Source organism: Amphiura filiformis, chromosome 9 (assembly GCF_039555335.1).
Source record: "Amphiura filiformis chromosome 9, Afil_fr2py, whole genome shotgun sequence".
Taxonomy (NCBI): Eukaryota; Metazoa; Echinodermata; class Ophiuroidea; order Amphilepidida; family Amphiuridae; genus Amphiura; species Amphiura filiformis.
Window position 1 is genome coordinate 55,133,750 of NC_092636.1, and position 20,564 is coordinate 55,154,313.

Consider the following 20,564-nt stretch of genomic DNA (forward strand, 5'->3'; position numbering starts at 1 on the left):
GATTGACTACATATAATACGATACATTTCAAGTTTGCCTTGGGAAAGATATTATTATCTTTCCCACGGCAAACTTGGATTCGAAAACATACCCAAGAGTGCAAAAGTCATTTTTGCAAAAGTCGCATACATTAATAATTTGGCCTTTAACGGAAAACGTGCATGACGGCCCTCTGACTGTCAAGATTCAAAAATAGCTTCCATGACAAAAGTTTGATGCCTTTTTAAAAGTTACATCCAATATATACCAGGTGATGCCGTATTAGTTAACATACATAATGGGATTTAGGAACCGTTCAGATTCAGATTCAGATTCAGATTCAGATTAAATTTATTTCAAATTCGTGGCCCGTAGGCCAAATTACATGAAATATTACAGTTGCAATGTTTACATTAAAAGACATAAAAAACATATAAAATTACATGAAAACACCATAAAATTACTCAAAGAAATTAATTGCACTTGTTGAGGCAAAATCTCAGTCACACAGCTCACACACTCCCACATTCTCCACACACACCTTACATACACACACACCTTACATACACACCCCCCCTTACATACACACACACCTTACATACACTCACACCCGAACTATCAGCCCTCCACACACACCCACACACCAAATGCACTAAAGAATTTAATTTAATAAACAGTAATTAATAAATAACATAACAAAATATTGCACATAAATATTTGGACCAGCCAAATTATAAGGGGCAAATTCAATACATCAAGATAAAATGCTGTCATAAAATCACAGTTAAACACACCAGCTGAATATGAACATGATGAGATGCACTAATTAAGTAGATGAGTGAGATAGGGTATTGAGCTGTTCCCATATCTTTTGTTTTGGTTCTGGGGACATGATACTTATTGCACTGTCTGAGGGTCATATTGTGGGTCCTCATATTGTGTGGAAACCATTCTGAGTACCTATCAGATTCAACACATTTTTCAATGGGAGATAATGATCAGATAGGCATATACTAGATTTTTGTCGTAGAGGAAGTTAGAATTATTGTAACAAGATAAAATATTGGAGTAGTGTACTAAATCCATATGAATATATCGAATGCCTGCTGGCAAGAAGGCATAACTCAACCAGGAATGGAATTATTTGTGTCACAAAATTGTGTCAAAAGAAGCAATTATGGAAGTAGATAAGTTGTTCCATAGATATATACAATAGGCCTATATGTTAAGATCATTGGGTAGTGATTGACTGTATTGTTCAAATTTGAGATTGAATGGTAGAAAGTGCCAGAATGGTCCACCAAATGGCTTCAATTGGGCCTTCAGTTTGCAAAAGTTTCTCACTTCTGAGGGCGCACATCCCCCCTCAGACACCCCCTGCGTCACGCGATGGCCGCTTCACGGCCATTATTTAAATTTAAATTTGATTCTCACACTTTTCTAGCAATGAGCCGGAAGGCTTTTGCAAAGTGTACACTTTCAATGATGTTCACCAACTGGTCACAATGTACTGATGGACTATCGGTACAAGGAGAAGGGGACGCATGCCCCTGCCCCTGTTTGACTACACCACTGGTTATGAGTCTCTTGTGATTGAGGGGATGCAGGGGGAATGAAAAGTATCAGAGATGTATAATCTAGACCTTTTCTATTTACACTTGTATAAACGTCAAGCTCATTGAGTTAGTCCGGTCCTGATTGAGGCTGGGGCTCAAGTATGTCAACTGTTGCCTACCTCTTGAGTTACGGTGGACCATGAGGTACAGTGTTCTGATTTGTGCTGAGCACATGATAGATAGAGACAAACCATGTTATTGGTTGTTAGGTAAGCCTGAAGTACCATCCAAGTCATGATGAACCTAAAACAGTAGAATACAAAGCGCCTGTAAAACTGACAAGTGCTGCAAGTGAAGAATAAAGACTATAAGATAAGTGTAATAGCCAACAACCTAAATGCTGGTCGCACTTGAACCAGTAAAAATGATGCGCTTCATGCTGGACAATTTTTCATCACAGAAATGTGGTGGGTGCATCAGAGTGCTGTAGTGTCAATAATCTGTCCCCCCAAAATATGCAATTTATTCTGTATTCTGTAGCGTAAAATAATGATTTAGGCGACACAGGAAAGATCCAAGCTGCTGCATTGGGGCATGCTTGTAATACACAGGCTGATAGTCATTCAGTGATTCAAAATCATATAAACAGATCTGGGAGAAGCAAGTGTGATAGTTAACAAGAATGATGGACTGACAACAACGGGTGTTTCCCATCAAGAACGAGAAACCACAAGAAGTCGTAACTCACAGGTTATTATTGGTTAGGCATGGAAGGTATTGTGTAGGCCAGGAAAGTATAAATAATACCATATATGAGCTGCTTCATATGGACATCCTTTCCATGAACTCAAACCTGTTGATGTGACTCATCCTAGTGCGAGAAAGAAGTATCTTCATTGGATATGTGAAATAGAACTTGATTTTAATGTACAGGACATATTCATCCTACAGTTTCTGGCAGAGAAGAACGGTAGTTGTTTATATTTTGTGAGCGTGCACAGCGTAAATATGGAAGTGGGGTCCTGATTGGCCGATTCAATCGTCTAACAATCATAACAACAAACAGATAATCTGATTGGCCAAATACGCATCAAAGCGTTGGTCAGCGAAGAGCAGCGCTCTTGAAGGTAGCACAAAGCTCTGCGAATGTCGCTCATTAGCAGGGTGCTCACATCAATGTGAACAAGGGATTGCCGTTCTTCTCTGAAACCAAGTGTAGGTCTGTAATACTGACTGTGAGCAGGTGGCAGCATTTGGATTTCCACACAATGCCATCATGACTAGTCAAAAACTATATTATGTTGCTTCTCATTGCTTTTGGGATCCACCCAAGATTTTAATAGGAAACATATTTCCCCTTTTAACATCACTCACATTCACATGCATAAATCTATCAAGGGCATTTTGTACAAACATGAATATTTTGTTTGAATGTTTTCTCCTTTTTTTACACTTTAGGGTCATTATTTCTCAAATCACCCAAAAAAAAAATGATTTTACACCTCACCCCCTTCAAATTTGTTCAAAATTGGTATACAGGGTGATTTTGGCTGGCAAAGCTCAAATTTCAAATTTTAGCTTAATTGACGTCTGGTTTTTTCGCTATATGCCCCCGCCCATTATTTGTGATTTCGGCGAAAAATGGCGCGCCCATCAATATTGTCGCGACTATATCTCCGTAACCGTGGGTCCTACTGAGCTGAAATTGGTGTTATTTTTTAGCTAATCTCTCAAAGAATCCCAATCTACTATCATTTAGTGTGTAGGAGGAAGAGAAAAAATATGACCTTTTTTTCTGTACTTGACCTTGAACTTGACCTTGAACTTGACCTTGTTGCCCACGTGACCCCGAGGCGAATTTGCGTTGGAATTATACCCCCATATGTTGTTTACATAATATCAAAAATTGGAGGGGTAATATTTTCTGTTTTCTTGCTAGGCTTTCATAAAGCAAGCATGTGGTTGAAAAACTGTAATTTTGTATGTAGGCTCAGTATATTGTACACATGATGCTATTATAATATAGGCCAATTGTATAGACCTATATGTACATGCATTAAATACACATGTTTTCACCTGCATGCTTGCTTTTGAAAGCTTAGCAAAAAACAAAAAATATTACCCTCCAATTTTTTGATATTTTGTAGACAACATATGGGGGTATGATTCAACGCAAATTTGCCTCAGGGTCACGTGGCAACAAGGTCAAATTCAAGGTCAAAGTACAGAAAAAAGGTCACAAATTTTTCTTACTCCTACATACTAAATGATAGCAGATTTGGATTCTTTGAGAGATTAGCTAAATAATGACACCAATTTCAGCTCAGTAGGACCTACGGTTACGGAGATATGGTCGCGACAATATTGATGGGCGCCATTTTTCGATTTAAATCGCAAAAAATGGGCGGGGCATAGCGAAAAAACGTGACGTCCGATTAAGCTAAAATTTGAAATTTGAGCTTTGACAGCCAAAATCACTGTGTATACCAATTTTGAACAAATTTGAAGGGGTGAGGTGTTTCCATTGGGTGAATTGAGAAATAATGACCCTTTACTGAAATTTGTAACATTAAAATAATTGCCACAAGAATGGGTGATTTAATTTGTTAATTGATTCAATCATTAAGGAGGCTGTGTACTCTCAGACATGCATGTAGTAAAGGTGCAATAACTTTGTAATTATTCGCACAAGACATATAAAAGTATACATTTTTATGAAGGCAAGACATCAATAAATCTTAATATAAATACAGATTTGGGGTAAAAACAACAATTATGAAGAAAATCACAAAAAGTGAGTTTTTGGCAATATTTGTTAGGTACATCATAACAAAAAAACACTCTTTCCAAAATATTTTATTTTGTTTTTAGCTCAATCTTGAGGCTCCATTCCAAAAACTTTTTTTTTATTTTTTTGATATTGGCCTTATTTTTTGAGATATTGACCATATAAGGCATCAAATTGAACTTTTAAAATTCACAAACGCCTATTTGCACAAAATGATGCCTAAAATTGGAAATAGACCAAAATATAAAAAAATGAGAAAACTGTTTCTTGAGTCGATCATGCTTTTTACGATGATCATATTTGCTTACCTATAGATGCTGTATATATTGAGTTATCGTGTACCTAAATCGTCATTTTACCAAGAAAATGAACATTGAAATAATGGCCGTTGAAGTTTAAAGTGGTCACATTTTGCACTTTCATCGAATCTCGCAGGAGAATGCGGCAGTTTTTATTTTTCTACCTTACATTACATAAACATCGGGTAAATCCACGGCCCCTTGAGAAGTTTGAGCGAAATCCATTCATAACTTGATATTTAAATCGGGGAAAGAACTTGAAAAACCCACATTTTATCAGCTAAAACGGAGCCATTTGACCACTAGATATTTGTGCTTCCGTGGTGTTTCCATAAGATGCGCCGCCAAGCAGATAAGCGTCAGCGTATGCGTAAGCGTATTTGTGCGTTAACAAATTGCGCGATACGCAACGCGATGTGTTGTTATCGGCGTGTACCCTGCTGGTACAACAAAGATTTTCTTTCCTTTTCAATTTCAAACACGAGTGGAATAGTGAAATAAAATCCTTAAAATATTGCAGTTGGAGTTTACAAATCTGGATTTTCATTCCTTGTATTTATAAAAAACATAACAAAGTACAAACATATCAAAAAAACTCAATTGTGCGAAAGAAACAATGTCTAGAGTACACAGCTGCCTTAATGCATTCAATCATTACTTTCTGTTTAATGTTGTGGGTCTATGTAGCCTATGTATTTCGTACATCTAGGTATTTGTTCATGAATAATTATATGCATGAAAGGCAGATACATTGAAACCACATTGACTCTGTATGCTTTTGATCTGTTCTAAAAGTGCAATCAATTTCAAAGGCTAGTTGCTTAGACTTAATTACAGGATCATGAAAATGCATTCTTTTAAAAATAATTTTCTTTCTTTCTTTGACTTCTTTTTCTGTGTTTAGTTTTTGGAAAACAAGCATGCTCAAGAGATGGCATTCCTACAGCGAACACAAGGTCGACATGCACCACTGAGGTTACGTATGGAACAACATGCAGTCAAACAGGTAATGATGGTAGTGAAGTCAGCCCTGAGATGATCATAGACATGATGAGGTCATCCATGCATATCGTAAAAGTATACAGTGTTTTTGATGAATGCAAAATTAATCCAGGCTCCCTCCATAAACAAAATTATTATTTATGGAGTTTCAGCTAATTAATCACCGATACAAGTGTATACACACAAGTATTATTGTAGGACCAATCAATTGTATTGGCATAATTACGGCTGTTTCGTATTAATTTAGCTCTCATCAAAAACACTCTATATGCTTGTAGACGAGGTTTTACGGTATATTACAAAAGTTGTCGTAAAAAGTTCATAATTTTTCATTATTATGATCTTCTGGTCTATATATAGCAAAATTCAACAATGGCCTTAGCCTGGTACCGTAAACGTTCGCCTAATGGCGCACCTGGGATCCTTTTGTCTTGAGGGTAAATTTTGTGTACAAATAGAGATATCCCTCCTTTAAAAATCCCAACAAGAATTAAGGGTACGTGCTCTTATTTGCTGGTGGGATTTTTATGGGAGGGCACTTTTAGTTTGTATCTAAAATTCCAGTTATGTCAAGGGAAACCATAGCGCCATTAGGCGAACGTTTACGGTATTACAGCTCACTTCTCCTGTAATATGAGTTTCAAGAGTTTAATCAGAGTTTAGCAGGTTGTGATAAAAAATGATCCCTGTCATGATTAGAACTTGTGACTTTGATGCTTTAGCAGGCATTACAGTTGGGAGATTTCAAACCAGTTGTTGTGTAAGAATCTGTCAGTAGTATCTTGTCCTTGCTATGATGGGTCCCTTGTGAGACCGGTTATGGAATATTTCCTCCCAGCAAAGTGCAAGTGACTTTAAACTGGCCCGAAGTCTCTCGCTGTCAAAGGTTGAGGGATAAATTCTTGTTCCAAAAGAAATTGAAATCCATGATACACTCCCTATGGAAGACCTTAATCTCCCACTAAGGGGTGTAGATTTCCAATGGATTCACCCATTCAGGTAACCCCATTTGAAATTCATACCCCCTATGTGAAAGACTAAGATCATATCTCTTATAGGAGGTGTATGGATTTCAACTGGAATAGCCTAGTCCCTGTCAAGTTCCTTTTACCTCTTTTTTTCTAGCATGACTTGCATTTGAAGGTAAGGGTTCACAATTACCTGTGAATAGTAATGTCAGTGTTCCTGACAGTAGCAATCTGCACAGACAGTGCAGTAATTAGTACTGATACATTACTATGTGTCATGGTTATGGTGTTAACATACTTGCAGTATTTGAAACCGAATACAACCCAACGAGGCATTTGTACTTTTGGCCAGAATCCTTGCATTATGTATCAAAATTCTATCTTTGTAAAATAGAATAATTCTCTAATGCTAACGCTAACACTAACCCCAACCCTGGATCCAGCCATACTTTAATGCTAACCCACACCCTAACCTTAACCCTAACCCCAACCCAGGATCCAGTCGAACTCTAATGCTAACCCTTACCCCAACCCTAGATCCAGCCATACTTTAATGCTAACCCAAACCCTAACCTTAACCCTAACCCTAACCCTGGATCCATCCTACTCTTATGCTAACACTAACCCTAATGCTTACCCCAACCCTAGATCCATCCATACTTAATTGCTAATCCCAATCCCAAATTGCTAATCCTCATCCCAAACCCTAACCCTAATCTTAACCCTAACCCTGGATCCATCCTGCTCTAATGCTAATCCTAACCCTGGATCCAGCCTTACTTAATGCTAATGCTAACCCGGATCCAGTCATACTCTAACCCTAAACTGCATGAGCATATAATAGTGTAGCAGCAATTCGAATGTGTTACCTTTTGATTGTAGCTGACTTATAAATAATGGGGGACATATTGGTTGGCTAAGGTTTCACTCTGAGGCCTCTCAACCCTTCTCAACTCACACTTTACTAAATCCAAAGCGTATGGCTGGCATAGTGTGTCATAACGATTAACTTTGAATAAGGTAGTAGTCAGACCATGAACCAGTTGTTGCACTAACAGGTGTGTGCTTAGACAGTGTATGGAAGTACCCATCACCACATGATTTAGCTAGAAAATTGCTCTTGAAAGGGCGCTACAGAGATTTGATCAAAAAAAGTTGGGATAAGTTCTTTCTTCAGGATTAATGTTTCAACAGGGACATTTGACAAGATTTTCCCCCAATTTTGAATAGAAAGGAAGTCAATACTGTTTGACTTGGAAAAGTAGTGAAACATATTTGAACATTAGTGTAGAGTCTATATGACATGGATTGCATTTGCCTGGAAAGGGACAGGAAGAGAGAGATACCAGGCCCCAACGCAACACAAAAGTTGACAACCATGAGCGTTACAAAATCTTTCAAAGATTCCCTTTGCAATGATTTTTCATCAAATTTTCCCCCCTTTTTCATGCCAAATGGTGGGCAAAGTTTGGCCAAAAACAACCCCTTTTTTGTGGCTTTCAATGACTAGAATTTCAAAAAACCCTTTTCAATGACTCCAGAATTTCAAACATACCTTTCCAATGACATTATATATTGACATAAATTACCTGATTTTCCCAAGTACTCATTTTATCCAAATGTCGCGGACAGTGCAAATTAAATACTCCCTATTTTGCTGATTTCAAGGTCAAATTTTGCGGACAGGTCAAATTAAATACCCCCTATTTTGCCACTTTCGCGGTCCTTGCTACTGGTTAATAAATTGCCCTTTTTCCATGCTATTTGGTAACTCTCATGGTTGCCAACTTTTGTGCTGAGTTGGAGGGGGAGATATAGCTAGGTGTGCCTGCCATGGGACAGGAAGAGGAATAGATATAGATGGGGGGGGGGGGTAGCACAAAATGTGGTCCCACTGCAATTAGGCATTTCCATCCAACCGAAGGGAACCATTTCATTTCAGCCTCTGGGCGCGCAACATACAACAATGTAAAATAAAACAATATGACCCAAAATATATAATTAGAAGCACCAGCTCATATATGGAACATGAGGTTGCAAAGGTTTTGATTATTTAAAGGTGTGGATTGCATGTGCTGCCTTTGTTTTGTATAGGCAGAATCATCTTTTATTGGTCTGTGACATCAGCATGATGACACGTAAAGAAAGCACATGCTAGAGATAGTGTTGAGATCCACGGGTAGTTGGGAGCAGTTCACCAGGTTTTATGCCAAAACACAACTTTACTTTGGTTAGATTTTAGCCATTCAGGTCCCCAGGTTAGCTTCCAACCTCCCTGTGGTTGAAGGTGTCTGAGCACACCCCATCACATAGAAGCTCATAATATTATAATGTTGGATTTGTTCATAAAACCCAGCATTCAAACATATCCTACAGTGTTTTATAGTTTATTAGTGTGGGTATGATATCGCATCAGGCTTCATGTGACATGTTCTAAACATTCTTTCCTACTCCTACTTCCCATCATACAAGGAACTTGAAACTTTTAGGAAGAGGGTGATTCCTTCCTTGCAGTTTGGGGGTGTAGGGAACTTGATATCAAGTATGGTTATGATTGTACAAATAAACACAGTGTTAGGGGTGTGAATTTCAAATTGAGTTACCTGAATGGGTAACTCCATTTGAAATCTGCACCCCCTGTGTTGGAGATTAAGGTCATGTCTTCCATAGGGGTGTATGGATTTTAACTGGAATAGCCCAATATGCATGGTTCTTGTGTAAAACAGAAATGGTTCCAATTAGATACAGTTAAAATGTGGTGCTGACTTGAAATAGGGGTTTCTAAAGTTTATGGCATATTTAGGTGTTGGGAATTGAGGAAACTTCACTGCTATTTAGTAATATCAGATGACTGTAATGTTTTCCCAGTGTTTAAAGGTGAGTTTGGCAGTGAATTATTTCACCTTAGATTCTTATGACAGGGTGCTACTTATGATGCCATAAATAGATATAATATCCCATGGTATTGTTGACATGTTAGTGTTAACTAATGACCCTTGCAAGTGTAATGAGCCCTGATAGAACTCTTCATCCTGTCTGTCCTGATTTCATTCTCAACCTTCACTAACACTTTGAATAGGCTCTTAGACATTTAAAGCACAAATATCTCAAATGTACTTACTGTAACCTTTAATTTTATAATCCTGAAATGGTAACATCTGCCACTGGCATAAATTATAAATTGTCAAAACCCACTCAGTGGCGCGTATCCCATTGAAAGTGGGGGGGGGGGGCAGGTTGTTCAGTTCCCCCGAATGGAGTCTGATTAGGAGCAAATTTTTATGTTTTTAATGTTTTTCCCAGAATCCCCTGAATGACCAACAAAAGTGGGGGGCCATGGCCCCCCTGCTCCCCTTTGCGCACGCCACTGAACGCACTACTTCATCATCGAGCCATGATTGTCATCTTTTTCATTTGCTACATTGGCAAACTTTTCATGAATGTAAATTGTAGAGACTTTTACAATAACAAAATGTGATTCCAGGGCATTCCTTATACCATATTGTTATTAATAAACATTAATTTTTAATGGAAAAGGCTTAAAAATTTGCGAACTATGACTCACTTCTTGTTCGTTTCCGTGGTTCAAATTCAAGATCACTGTAATGTGATTTGCTGAGTGAAATTATAATTTTGCAATGAACTGGATTGAAATTTAAATTAGAATATGTTTTGTTCATGTAATTTAGCGATCATGATTACCAGCAAAAGCCAGTTTTAAAGGCCCATTTTGTGATTTGCTCATCCAGACGATCATAAAAATCATCAAAATTGTCATAGATGTGCAAACATAGCCTGCTAGTCAGTGGTTCAGCTGAAAGCTGTTTATTTAATACAAAATAACTTAAGGCATTTATTTATATGAATCTGTAATTTATATAATGACAGTAAATAAATTAGCTACATGTATTTGAAAGGGGCTTCAACTTCGTCAATACTGCTGTTTTCTTCATCTTTGCCAAATTTTTCATTTCATAAAATGACAATTTGAATGACTTATCCTTCACTTTTAAGCAATTTATAAACAATTTTAATTTTCTTACGCTTATGCTGGGATCACTGCATGGGCCTTTAAGCTTACATGATATTGCATGTAAATTAATTTCTGTATTTCAGTCACTTTTCATTAAAATATGGGGTGTTTATTTGTGCAATTTTCCACAATTAATTATAACAAATCCTATCGTAATGATTTTTGAGCTAAATGTTATCATTGTGAAAATGGTTTTTTTGTACACTAATATCTTCTCGGGCTGTGCTCCACACACCACAAAAATATTCATAGTGCATGTTCATCAGTAGATGTCAAGAATACTTTGCACCATAATTATTATGTATGATATTAATTTGCTTACATAAAATTAATTATCTACCTTTTTGATTGTTTTCTGTTTTATTACAGATTGGCCGAGCACCATGTCTGCCAAGCTCCAATGTTGCCATGGACTCACTGCTAGGTCGTGATTTAGAAATAGGCTTTGAAGATATCTTAAATGGTAGGTATAGGTGAAGCCGACTCGTCAATCCAGTCATTGTCTTTTGAGTAAAACAAAAAGCATTTGATATTGCTGGTTCCCATCTCATGAGGGTGATATATAACTCCTCTTCATGATTTTCTATCATCTTGACAAATTGACCAAATGGCCAAACAGCCCTCCTTTCCTTTGTGCTAAAGCTCATTTTCAAATGATACCCAAATTTGCACTTGAGAGCAATTTGTGACTCTCCTTGGTGATTTGTTTCCATTATTTCCAATTGGCTGAAAGACCGCTCTTCCATAGGTACTTCGTTCAGAAGGGCTGCTATTCCAAACACACACACTTATCCTCTGCTGAAAATGTGTTATTCTATAACAGAATAAAGGTTGGCTACTTTAACCCTAACACGCCTGAGTACTACAAAATACTACTTGATATATGCGCTGTTCGTGCGTGCATACCATGTGATGTGATGACGCAATTGCCCTAAGTTATATATAGGCACGGTTTCGCTGGCCAGCGAAGCCCAAGACCTGTGGCAAAGTGTCACCAAACCAGTGCTTGGCATGCGAGGGGTCTCGGGTTTGAATCCCACCCAGACCAAACAACTTCTTTCTTTGTTTTCTCTCTTTGTTCCTTCCTTCTTTCCCTTCCCGTCGCCAAAAAGCCCCTGGCTGGTTAGGGTTAAACCAATTGAATTTTTGGAAAAGCAGACCTATGGAATAGCAGAACTTTAGAACACCAGGTGGTTCCCATTAAATTGACAAGGCAGATCCTCTGCAACTGTCCTTGCCTGCACCGGAAAGCTTTTTATATGTCATATTTTGGTCTGATAATAAGCTATCAAAAGACAGTGACTGTCAATCAGGTAAAGGTAAGAAAAAAGCGCAGTGATTTATAGTGTGCTACGCACAGGCACAATGCCTAGACGTGGATCCTAGATGTTGATCCACAAGCCTGGGCACACTTAAGGTAAAGTAGTTTAAGAAAACATAAGGTAACTTATCAGTATATAAAATTCAAATAAGATGTACCAGGTTATGTAAAAAGAACTTCTTCACTATTATATAACATTAATGACAGTCCAGGGGAAAGACAATGTCACTACTTGACTAGGTATCATTGCATCTAAATGTATACTCAATGACAATTGTAACTCGGAAGGGATTCTGCATACTTGAACCTTATCCATCCACATACACTGTCAATTTCCTCTCAGTATGACATCACAACATCAGATGGTCTTTGTCTCAAAGTTTTAAAGTATGTAGAAAGCCTTTACTGTGTTTATTCGCTACTTGCATGGTTCCGCCATTATGCACTATGTATGGGGAGAGCCTCGAACTGGCAGCATACATGAAAGGAAGAATTTCGTAACCTGACACAGAATGTTATATGACTGGTTCAATTCCCATTCATTTATGCTGCCAGTTCGAGGCTCTCCCTGCACATAGTGCGTAATGGCAGAACCAGGCAAGTAGCGAATATGTGATAATACAATAAAACAATGAAGTGAGGTCAAGAAGGGTATTGCAGGATAAAATAATAACAAATTAATCTTGTGATTCCCTTCTTGACCTCACTTGTTTTACAGTAGGTGATATTGATGTGATATTGATGTACACCCCATCAACGGCAGGAAGATGGCAATTATAGGAATGGTCTATAGTAAAAGTAATGATGTGATATGTCAGCGCTGCATCAATTCTTGCTATTAATAAACTATCGACTAATTAATCATAATTAATGATAACCATTTTTTTGGTCAATACATTACATGCAAATATTACACATTTTCACAATTGACCAAGTCCAATTCATTGATAGTTCGTCAATAATATGGAGCGACCAAGCATGGGTGTGGAAAAACGGTGGCATGATCGATGGTTAATCAATGGGTGGTTGAGACCCCAATGAACCTCACTGTGGACCACAATGGCCTCATCCCAATGGCATAGTTTAATAACATCAATAAAACAATTATAGTGTAAAATTTGACCTCATGTTGCAGAGTATGAGTTTTTGTACCCAAATTTTCAAAGGTCATTCAATGAATGTACAAAATGTATAGGAGTTAAAGAACTGTGCCCTGATAGATGAGCATGTGGTAGATCCTAGTGCCTGTGCACTTGTTATCTACATTGCATGTCATTAGTATATAAATATTAACTGTCTATGAGTGTGATGGTCGAAATATAATCACTCGGTGAAAGATGGATTGTTCCATTCCACGAGCCGGAACGGCGAGTGGAATGGAACAATACATCTTTCACCAGTGATTATATTTCGACCATTACACAAATTTAAGACAGTTGATATTTGTTTTATATCACTCATGCATAAATTCTATTACTAAAATACTATTTAAGGTAGGAAATACATTTTTCATCAACATAACACCATGTTTTGCCGTGATATACTTCACATTTTGGGATCCACCCCATAACTAAATCGGCGAGTCTAAGAGTCCGCGCACGGCGTGGCGCAGGCGCACTACGGCAGGCACTGTGATGGTAAAGACTATCACACGGAGAGGGTGATAGTAAAAATGCCAAATGGTAATCAACCAATGAACTGCCTAGAATTTATGTATGAGTGATATAAAAGCTACTTGCATCCTGCTAATATGCAGCATCAGCCTGTATATATAGCATCAAGCCAAAGATTCAATCATTCTTGACCTTTATGAGCAAGATATTTTAGGATACTATACTATTCTGACAGCAAGGTTAAAATTTTAGGAAAACGGTAGGTATTACTTAACTGAGGTTGACCACAGTGTTACACTTCATGTCCCGATGCTGCCTCTAGCACAGGGGAGCTTATGATGTCATAGGATCTTCAAGATATCCTGGTGAGTAGGTATCAATTAAGCAAGATGGCCATAGGTTTCCTCTCTTGAGTCTGCTAATGATACCTGGCTATCGTCATGGATAGTGTACCTGCTGGCCTCAGTAGCTGATGGATGGATAAGCACTATGTGTTAGTCAAAAAGTATCTCAGGTGGGGGTTTTATCTCTCAACTTTCCAATAGGGGTGGGAGATGACAATCTTGATCCCTGGACCAGGACTAGGTCAGGTTATGGAGACTTATAATTGTGTTGTTTGGGGACACTATCAGGCCGCAAAAATAAGGATTCTGATGGGCACCCATTTCAAGGCAATTTTGAAAGGGCACATCTCATCTATTTTACAAGGCGATTACATGTTAAAGAATAGCAGCAATTAATAGGGCATCAAGGCAACTGGTAGGGGTTATTTTGGTTATTTTGCAGACTGGACACTAAAACAAATTTAAAATTACCCTCTGTTTTAAGAATGAAGTACACCATTGTGAAGTGATTTTAAGGCATACAATTTACTAAAAATGTGCCAAAAATTTACATTTTTGCACAATTTACAGGGCCAAATCTCTTTGATCGAAATGAATAAGGTGTGGTCAAATAACAGGGATGTGTTACAGGTGGGAGGGAACATGCCAAAAGTAAAAGGTTTGGTTACCCGAAATTGAGTTAAAGGGAAATAGTGACATGCTCTTTTAGTGTAATTTGTATTAGAATAACAAATTTTGGCATATAGTCTACATCAGTAGATGAATGAAAGCATTAATTTACTATCACGCTTTGTAAACAATGGATAGTCAGTGAAATCATCACATTCTACTTGGTTGCCATGCATGCCCACAACCAAGATAGTGTATATCCCATACACAAAAAACTTCACTTTCCCTGAGTTCAAATGTTAAAATGTATTTCCAATTCCAAGCTTTCAAAGAGACAATTTTGTGTGTGAAAAAAGGGTGCGAGAGATTCTGCACAAGACTGTATCAATCAAATTGTCATGGTGACAACTCTCTAGTTCGAAGGCTCCTTAGTCCGAAGGTTCGCTAGTCCAAACACGTAATTTACCATTCGCTAGTCTGAATTTTGAAAAAGGTTCGCTAGTCTGAATCTCAGGTTCCCCAGTTCGAGGGTTCGCTAGTCCGAATAATAAATAAGGTTCTCTAGTCCGAATATAGAATAAGGCTCGCTAACTCTAACCCTAAACCCTAATCCTAAACCCTAACACTAACCCTTATTCTATATTTGAACTAGAGAACCTTCGGAAAAGCGAAATTAATTTGGTTTTCAGACTAGAGAACCATCTGACTAGCAACCCTTCGGACTAGAGAGATGTCACAATTGTCATAACAGTGATTAGGTTTAGATTTATGACCAGTTGGGGGGGGGGGGTCTACAAGTGAGGACTTTCTTCTTGTGTTGTGTTTATTTGTCAACATCACTAAAATTAGGGATGACCAATGAACCATCAACTTGATTAGAACACTCCCATAGACATGCAGGGAGCTCAACTGTGCACTGCTTGCACATACATTTCTAAATTGATCTCATTCTTTTATTTTTCAATATTTTTCTGTAAAATTTGAGGAAGTTACTGCCAATTATATTTTGTAACTATCTTGCAAATTACAGCAACATAACTTATTTTGTTTTTCTGTAAGTGCGAGTCAAAATTGGTCCATCGCCACAGTGCGCTTAATTGCCAGTGGCTGAGTTTAGCACTGCTCAAGAATGGCACAAAATATTCAAATCACTAAGATCAGGTGAAAAACGTGGCCTACTGAGCTGTAATTTGGCAGAGTTGCCAGTAATACCTCTATCATACCCTCTGTAAAAAGGTTAAAAATTGAACAAGTAGATCTCGAGTTACAAATTAAATCACCAGCTTCCCTTTTCTCAGCTCTTTCTTTTCCTCAGCTTTTCTTTCTGAACATAAATGTGAAGTTTCGTGCTCATTCGATGTATTGTTCACCTGATCTTAACCCTAAACGTTTTCTTATATTTAGGCCTATAACATCTACAACTTGCTTTTGGCTATACCTTGTTTAGGACTTTCAAAAGAAGTACCTGAATGTGCAACCATAACTGTTTCAAAATAGCCCGCGATAGTCATGCAGGTAACTCCGAGGTCAAGCATTGAATTGGTTTGAACAAAGATACTCATAATGTATTGAGTGCTACTTTGGTTTGAATGAGGAATACTACAGGAATACACATGAGCATGATGAGGATAATCTCTATTGTTGTGAATGAGTCAATGACCTTCAAAACTTAAGATTTTGTTTACATACACCTACTAATTGGTCATATTAAACCCAATAACATTGAAATTCTTGGTTGTGAAAAAAAAGTTCACCTACTTAGTGCAATTTTGAGTTTGTGCCATATCGGCTATCTTGGATGATTTTTGGCAAATGTCCTCTAAATGCATGATTTCAATGCCTTGGTTTGAAAAAATAAGTTATGCCAGTGACTAGTTAAGTGCCATTTCATAAGAAACCCTTTGATACTTTCACAATATGCTTGTTTCATGTTTGCAAATATGTTAAAATAAAGAAATATATAAAGGTAAATATATGCTTATGCCAATTTTGCTCCCAACTGCTATTTTTGGACCTTGTCATTTTATTTCGTTCCAATGACCGGTCAGAATGGGAAACTTTGATAATTCATAATTCGAAAAGTTTTTGACCGATTTTGACCATTTAACCACCAAAATACTTCTGTTGATTAGTTCTACTCAGAAAACAATCTTTTGTAGCAATAGGGTCAACATGAAATTTTGATGGTTATCCCTACTAAAATGTTGAATATAACAGATAATTTACAGCAGGCCTGTAAATTATCAAGACAGCATGCAAGCAATTTATTTTAATAACCAGCTCATCTTAGCTGGTCAGTGTTTTTTCTTAAATCACATGAATGCACATGTGAATCAGTCAGAAATAAACCCAACAATAGTGTTTTGTTAAGGGCGTACTACACCCATATATTGGTTTGATTGGTCTAAAAACATATTTTTTCATTTATAGCGAGGCGATATATGCACGGATCATGTGAAATAAAAAAAATTTAAAAAATAAATAAAAAGGTGTTTTTAAACCATTGTATAGTAAGTCATTTTAGCCCTATATATTTTTTTGTTTACCGTATCCTGGTAACTCAGATGCGTGTTTCATAACAAACCATAATTTATTCTTTTCAACATGTTCAAGTAGGGGTGTGTTGCTTATCTTCGAGTTTCGAGTCTCGAGTCAAATTTTCGAGTCTCGAGTTTCGAGTCTCGAGTTTCGAGTTTTATACTTGAGTTTCGAGTCTTATTTTTCGAGTTTCGAGTCTCATATTTCGAGTTTCGAGTTAAATTTTTCGAGTTTGAGTCTTATATTTCGAGTTTGAGTCTCATATTTCGAGTTTCGAGTTAAATTTTTCGAGTTTCGAGTCTTATATTTCGAGTTTTGAGTCTTGTATTTCGAGTTTGAATCTTGTATTTCGAGTTCGAGTCTTATATTTCGAGTTTGAGTCTCATATTTCGAGTTTTGAGCCTCATATTTCGAGTTTCGAGTCTTATATTTCGAGTTTCGAGTATCGACAGTCAAATTTCGAGTTTCAAGTTTATAATATCGAGTTTCGAGTCTCAAATTTCGAATATCGAGTGTCAAATTTTCAGGTTTTGACTTTATAATATCGAGTTTCCAGTAATACAAAAAGTATTTAAACAAACAAAACAAGCAATCACAAAACATTCACAGACATACATATTAACACACATATTCACAAAAAGCGTGCATTTTCACGATAATGAAATTCACAACGGACCCTTTCTAATGGACAAATGACATTCAAAACCCACTCATATTATTTCTTGGTCAAAATACTATAAAATGGGTCAGAAAAAACTAATGAAATTCTGCCTTCTAGAGAGTTATAATCGAGACTCGAAATTTAGACCTAATTTCGAGTCTCGTCATTTTAAAGAAAACTGACCTTTTCTAATGGACAAATCACATTTAAAAGCCACTTATAATATTTCTTGGTAAAAATTATTATAAAGTAGGCGAAAAATAACTAATTAAATTTGGCCTCCTAGAGAGTTATAATCGAGACTCGAAATTTAGACCCGATTTCGAGTCTCGTCATTTTAAAGAAAACTGACCTTTTCTAATGGACAAATCACATTTAAAAGCCACTCATAATATTTCTTGGTAAAAATTATTATAAAGTAGGTAGAAATAACTAATTAAATTTTGCATCCTAGAGAGTTATAATCAAGACTTGAAATTTAGACCCAATTTCGAGTCTCGTCTTTGTGAAGAAAACTGACCTTTTTTAAAGGTCAAATGACATTCAAAACCCACTCATATTATTTCTTGGTCAAAATACTTTAAAATGGGTGAGAAATAGCTCATTAAATTCTGCCTCCTAGAGAGTTATAATCGAGACTCGAAATTTAGACCCAATTTCGAGTCTCGTCATTTTAAAGAAAACTGACCTTTTCTAATGGACAAATCACATTTAAAACCACTCATAATATTTCTCGATAAAGCTTATTAGAAAAGAGGCAACAAATAACTAATTAAATTTGGCCTCCTAGAGAGTTATAATCGAGACTCGAAATTTAGACCCAATTTGAGTCTCGTCATTTTAAAGAAAACTGACCTTTTCTAATGGACAAATGACATTTAAAAGCCACTCATAATATTTCTTGGTAAAAATTATTATAAAGTAGGTAGAAATAACTAATTAAATTTGGCCTCCTAGAGAGTTATAATCGAGACTCGAAATTTAGACCCGATTTCGAGTCTCGTCATTTTAAAGAAAACTGACCTTTTCTAATGGACAAATCACATTTAAAAGCCACTCATAATATTTCTTGGTAAAAATAATTATAAAGTAGGCAAAAAATAACTAATTAAATTTGGCCTCCTAGAGAGTTATAATCGAGACTGAAATTTAGACCCAATTCGAGTCTCGTCATTTTAAAGAAAACTGACCTTTTCTAATGGACAAATGACATTTAAAAGCCACTCATAATATTTCTTGGTAAAAATTATTATAAAGTAGGTAGAAATAACTAATTAAATTTGGCCTCCTAGAGAGTTATAATCGAGACTCGAATTTTAGACCCAATTTGAGTCTCGTCATTTTAAAGAAAACTGACCTTTTCTAATGGACAAATCACATTTAAAAGCCACTCATAATATTTCTTGGTAAAATTATTATAAAGTAGGTAGAAATAACTAATTAAATTTGGCCTCCTAGAGAGTTATAATCGAGACTCGAAATTTAGACCCGATTTGAGTCTCGTCATTTTAAAGAAAACTGACCTTTTTTAATGGACAAATAACATTTAAAAGCCACTCATAATATTTCTTGGTAAAAATTATTATAAAGTAGCTAGAAATAACTAATTAAATTTGGCCTCCTAGAGAGTTACAATCGAGACTCGAAATTTAGACCCAATTCCGAGGCTCGTCATTTTAAAGAAAACTGACCTTTTCTAATGGACAAATGACATTTAAAAGCCACTCATAATATTTCTTGGTAAAAATTATTATAAAGTAGGCGAAATAACTGATTAAATTTGGCCTCCTAGAGAGTTATAATCGAGACTCGAAATTTAGACCCGATTTCGAGTCTCGTCTTTGTGAAGAAAACTGACCTTTTTTAAAGGTCAAATGACATTCAAAACCCACTCATATTATTTCTTGGTCAAAATACTTTAAAATGGGTGAGAAATAGCTCATTAAATTCTGCCTCCTAGAGAGTTATAATCGAGACTCGAAATTTAGACCCAATTTCGAGTCTCGTCATTTTAAAGAAAACTGACCTTTTCTAATGGACAAATCACATTTAAAAACCACTCATAATATTTCTTGGTAAAAATTATTATAAAGTAGGCAAAAAATAACTAATTAAATTTGGCCTCCTAGAGAGTTATAATCGAGACTCGAAATTTAGACCCAATTTCGAAGTCTCGTCATTTTAAAGAAAACTGACCTTTTCTAATGGACAAATGACATTTAAAAGCCACTCATAATATTTCTTGGTAAAAATTATTATAAAGTAGGTAGAAATAACTAATTAAATTTGGCCTCCTAGAGAGTTATAATCGAGACTCGAAATTTAGACCCGATTCGAGTCTCGTCATTTTAAAGAAAACTGACCTTTTCTAATGGACAAATCACATTTAAAAGCCACTCATAATATTTCTTGGTAAAAATTATTATAAAGTAGGCGAAAAATAACTAATTAAATTTGGCCTCCTAGAGAGTTATAATCGAGACTCGAAATTTAGACCCAATTTGAGTCTCGTCATTTTAAAGAAAACTGACCTTTTCTAATGGACAAATGACATTTAAAAGCCACTCATAATATTTCTTGGTAAAATTATTATAAAGTAGGTAGAAATAACTAATTAAATTTGGCCTCCTAGAGAGTTATAATCGAGACTCGAATTTTAGACCCAATTTCGAGTCTCGTCATTTTAAAGAAAACTGACCTTTTCTAATGGACAAATCACATTTAAAAGCCACTCATAATATTTCTTGGTAAAAATTATTATAAAGTAGGGTAGAAATAACTAATTAAATTTGGCCTCCTAGAGAGTTATAATCGAGACTCGAAATTTAGACCCGATTTGAGTCTCGTCATTTT

General features: G+C 36.4%; 1 protein-coding gene across 1 annotated transcript in view; it reads left to right on the forward strand.

Moving 5' to 3' along the window:
* LOC140161185 (proteasome maturation protein-like) overlaps window positions 1-20,564 on the forward strand; it is a 193,905-nt gene that overhangs the window by 146,464 nt on the left and 26,877 nt on the right. Inside the window, exons 4-5 of the mRNA XM_072184634.1 lie at window positions 5,527-5,628; window positions 10,995-11,088. Coding sequence (XP_072040735.1) covers window positions 5,527-5,628; window positions 10,995-11,088 — 196 coding nt within the window. The remainder of the gene's footprint in view (window positions 1-5,526; window positions 5,629-10,994; window positions 11,089-20,564) is intronic.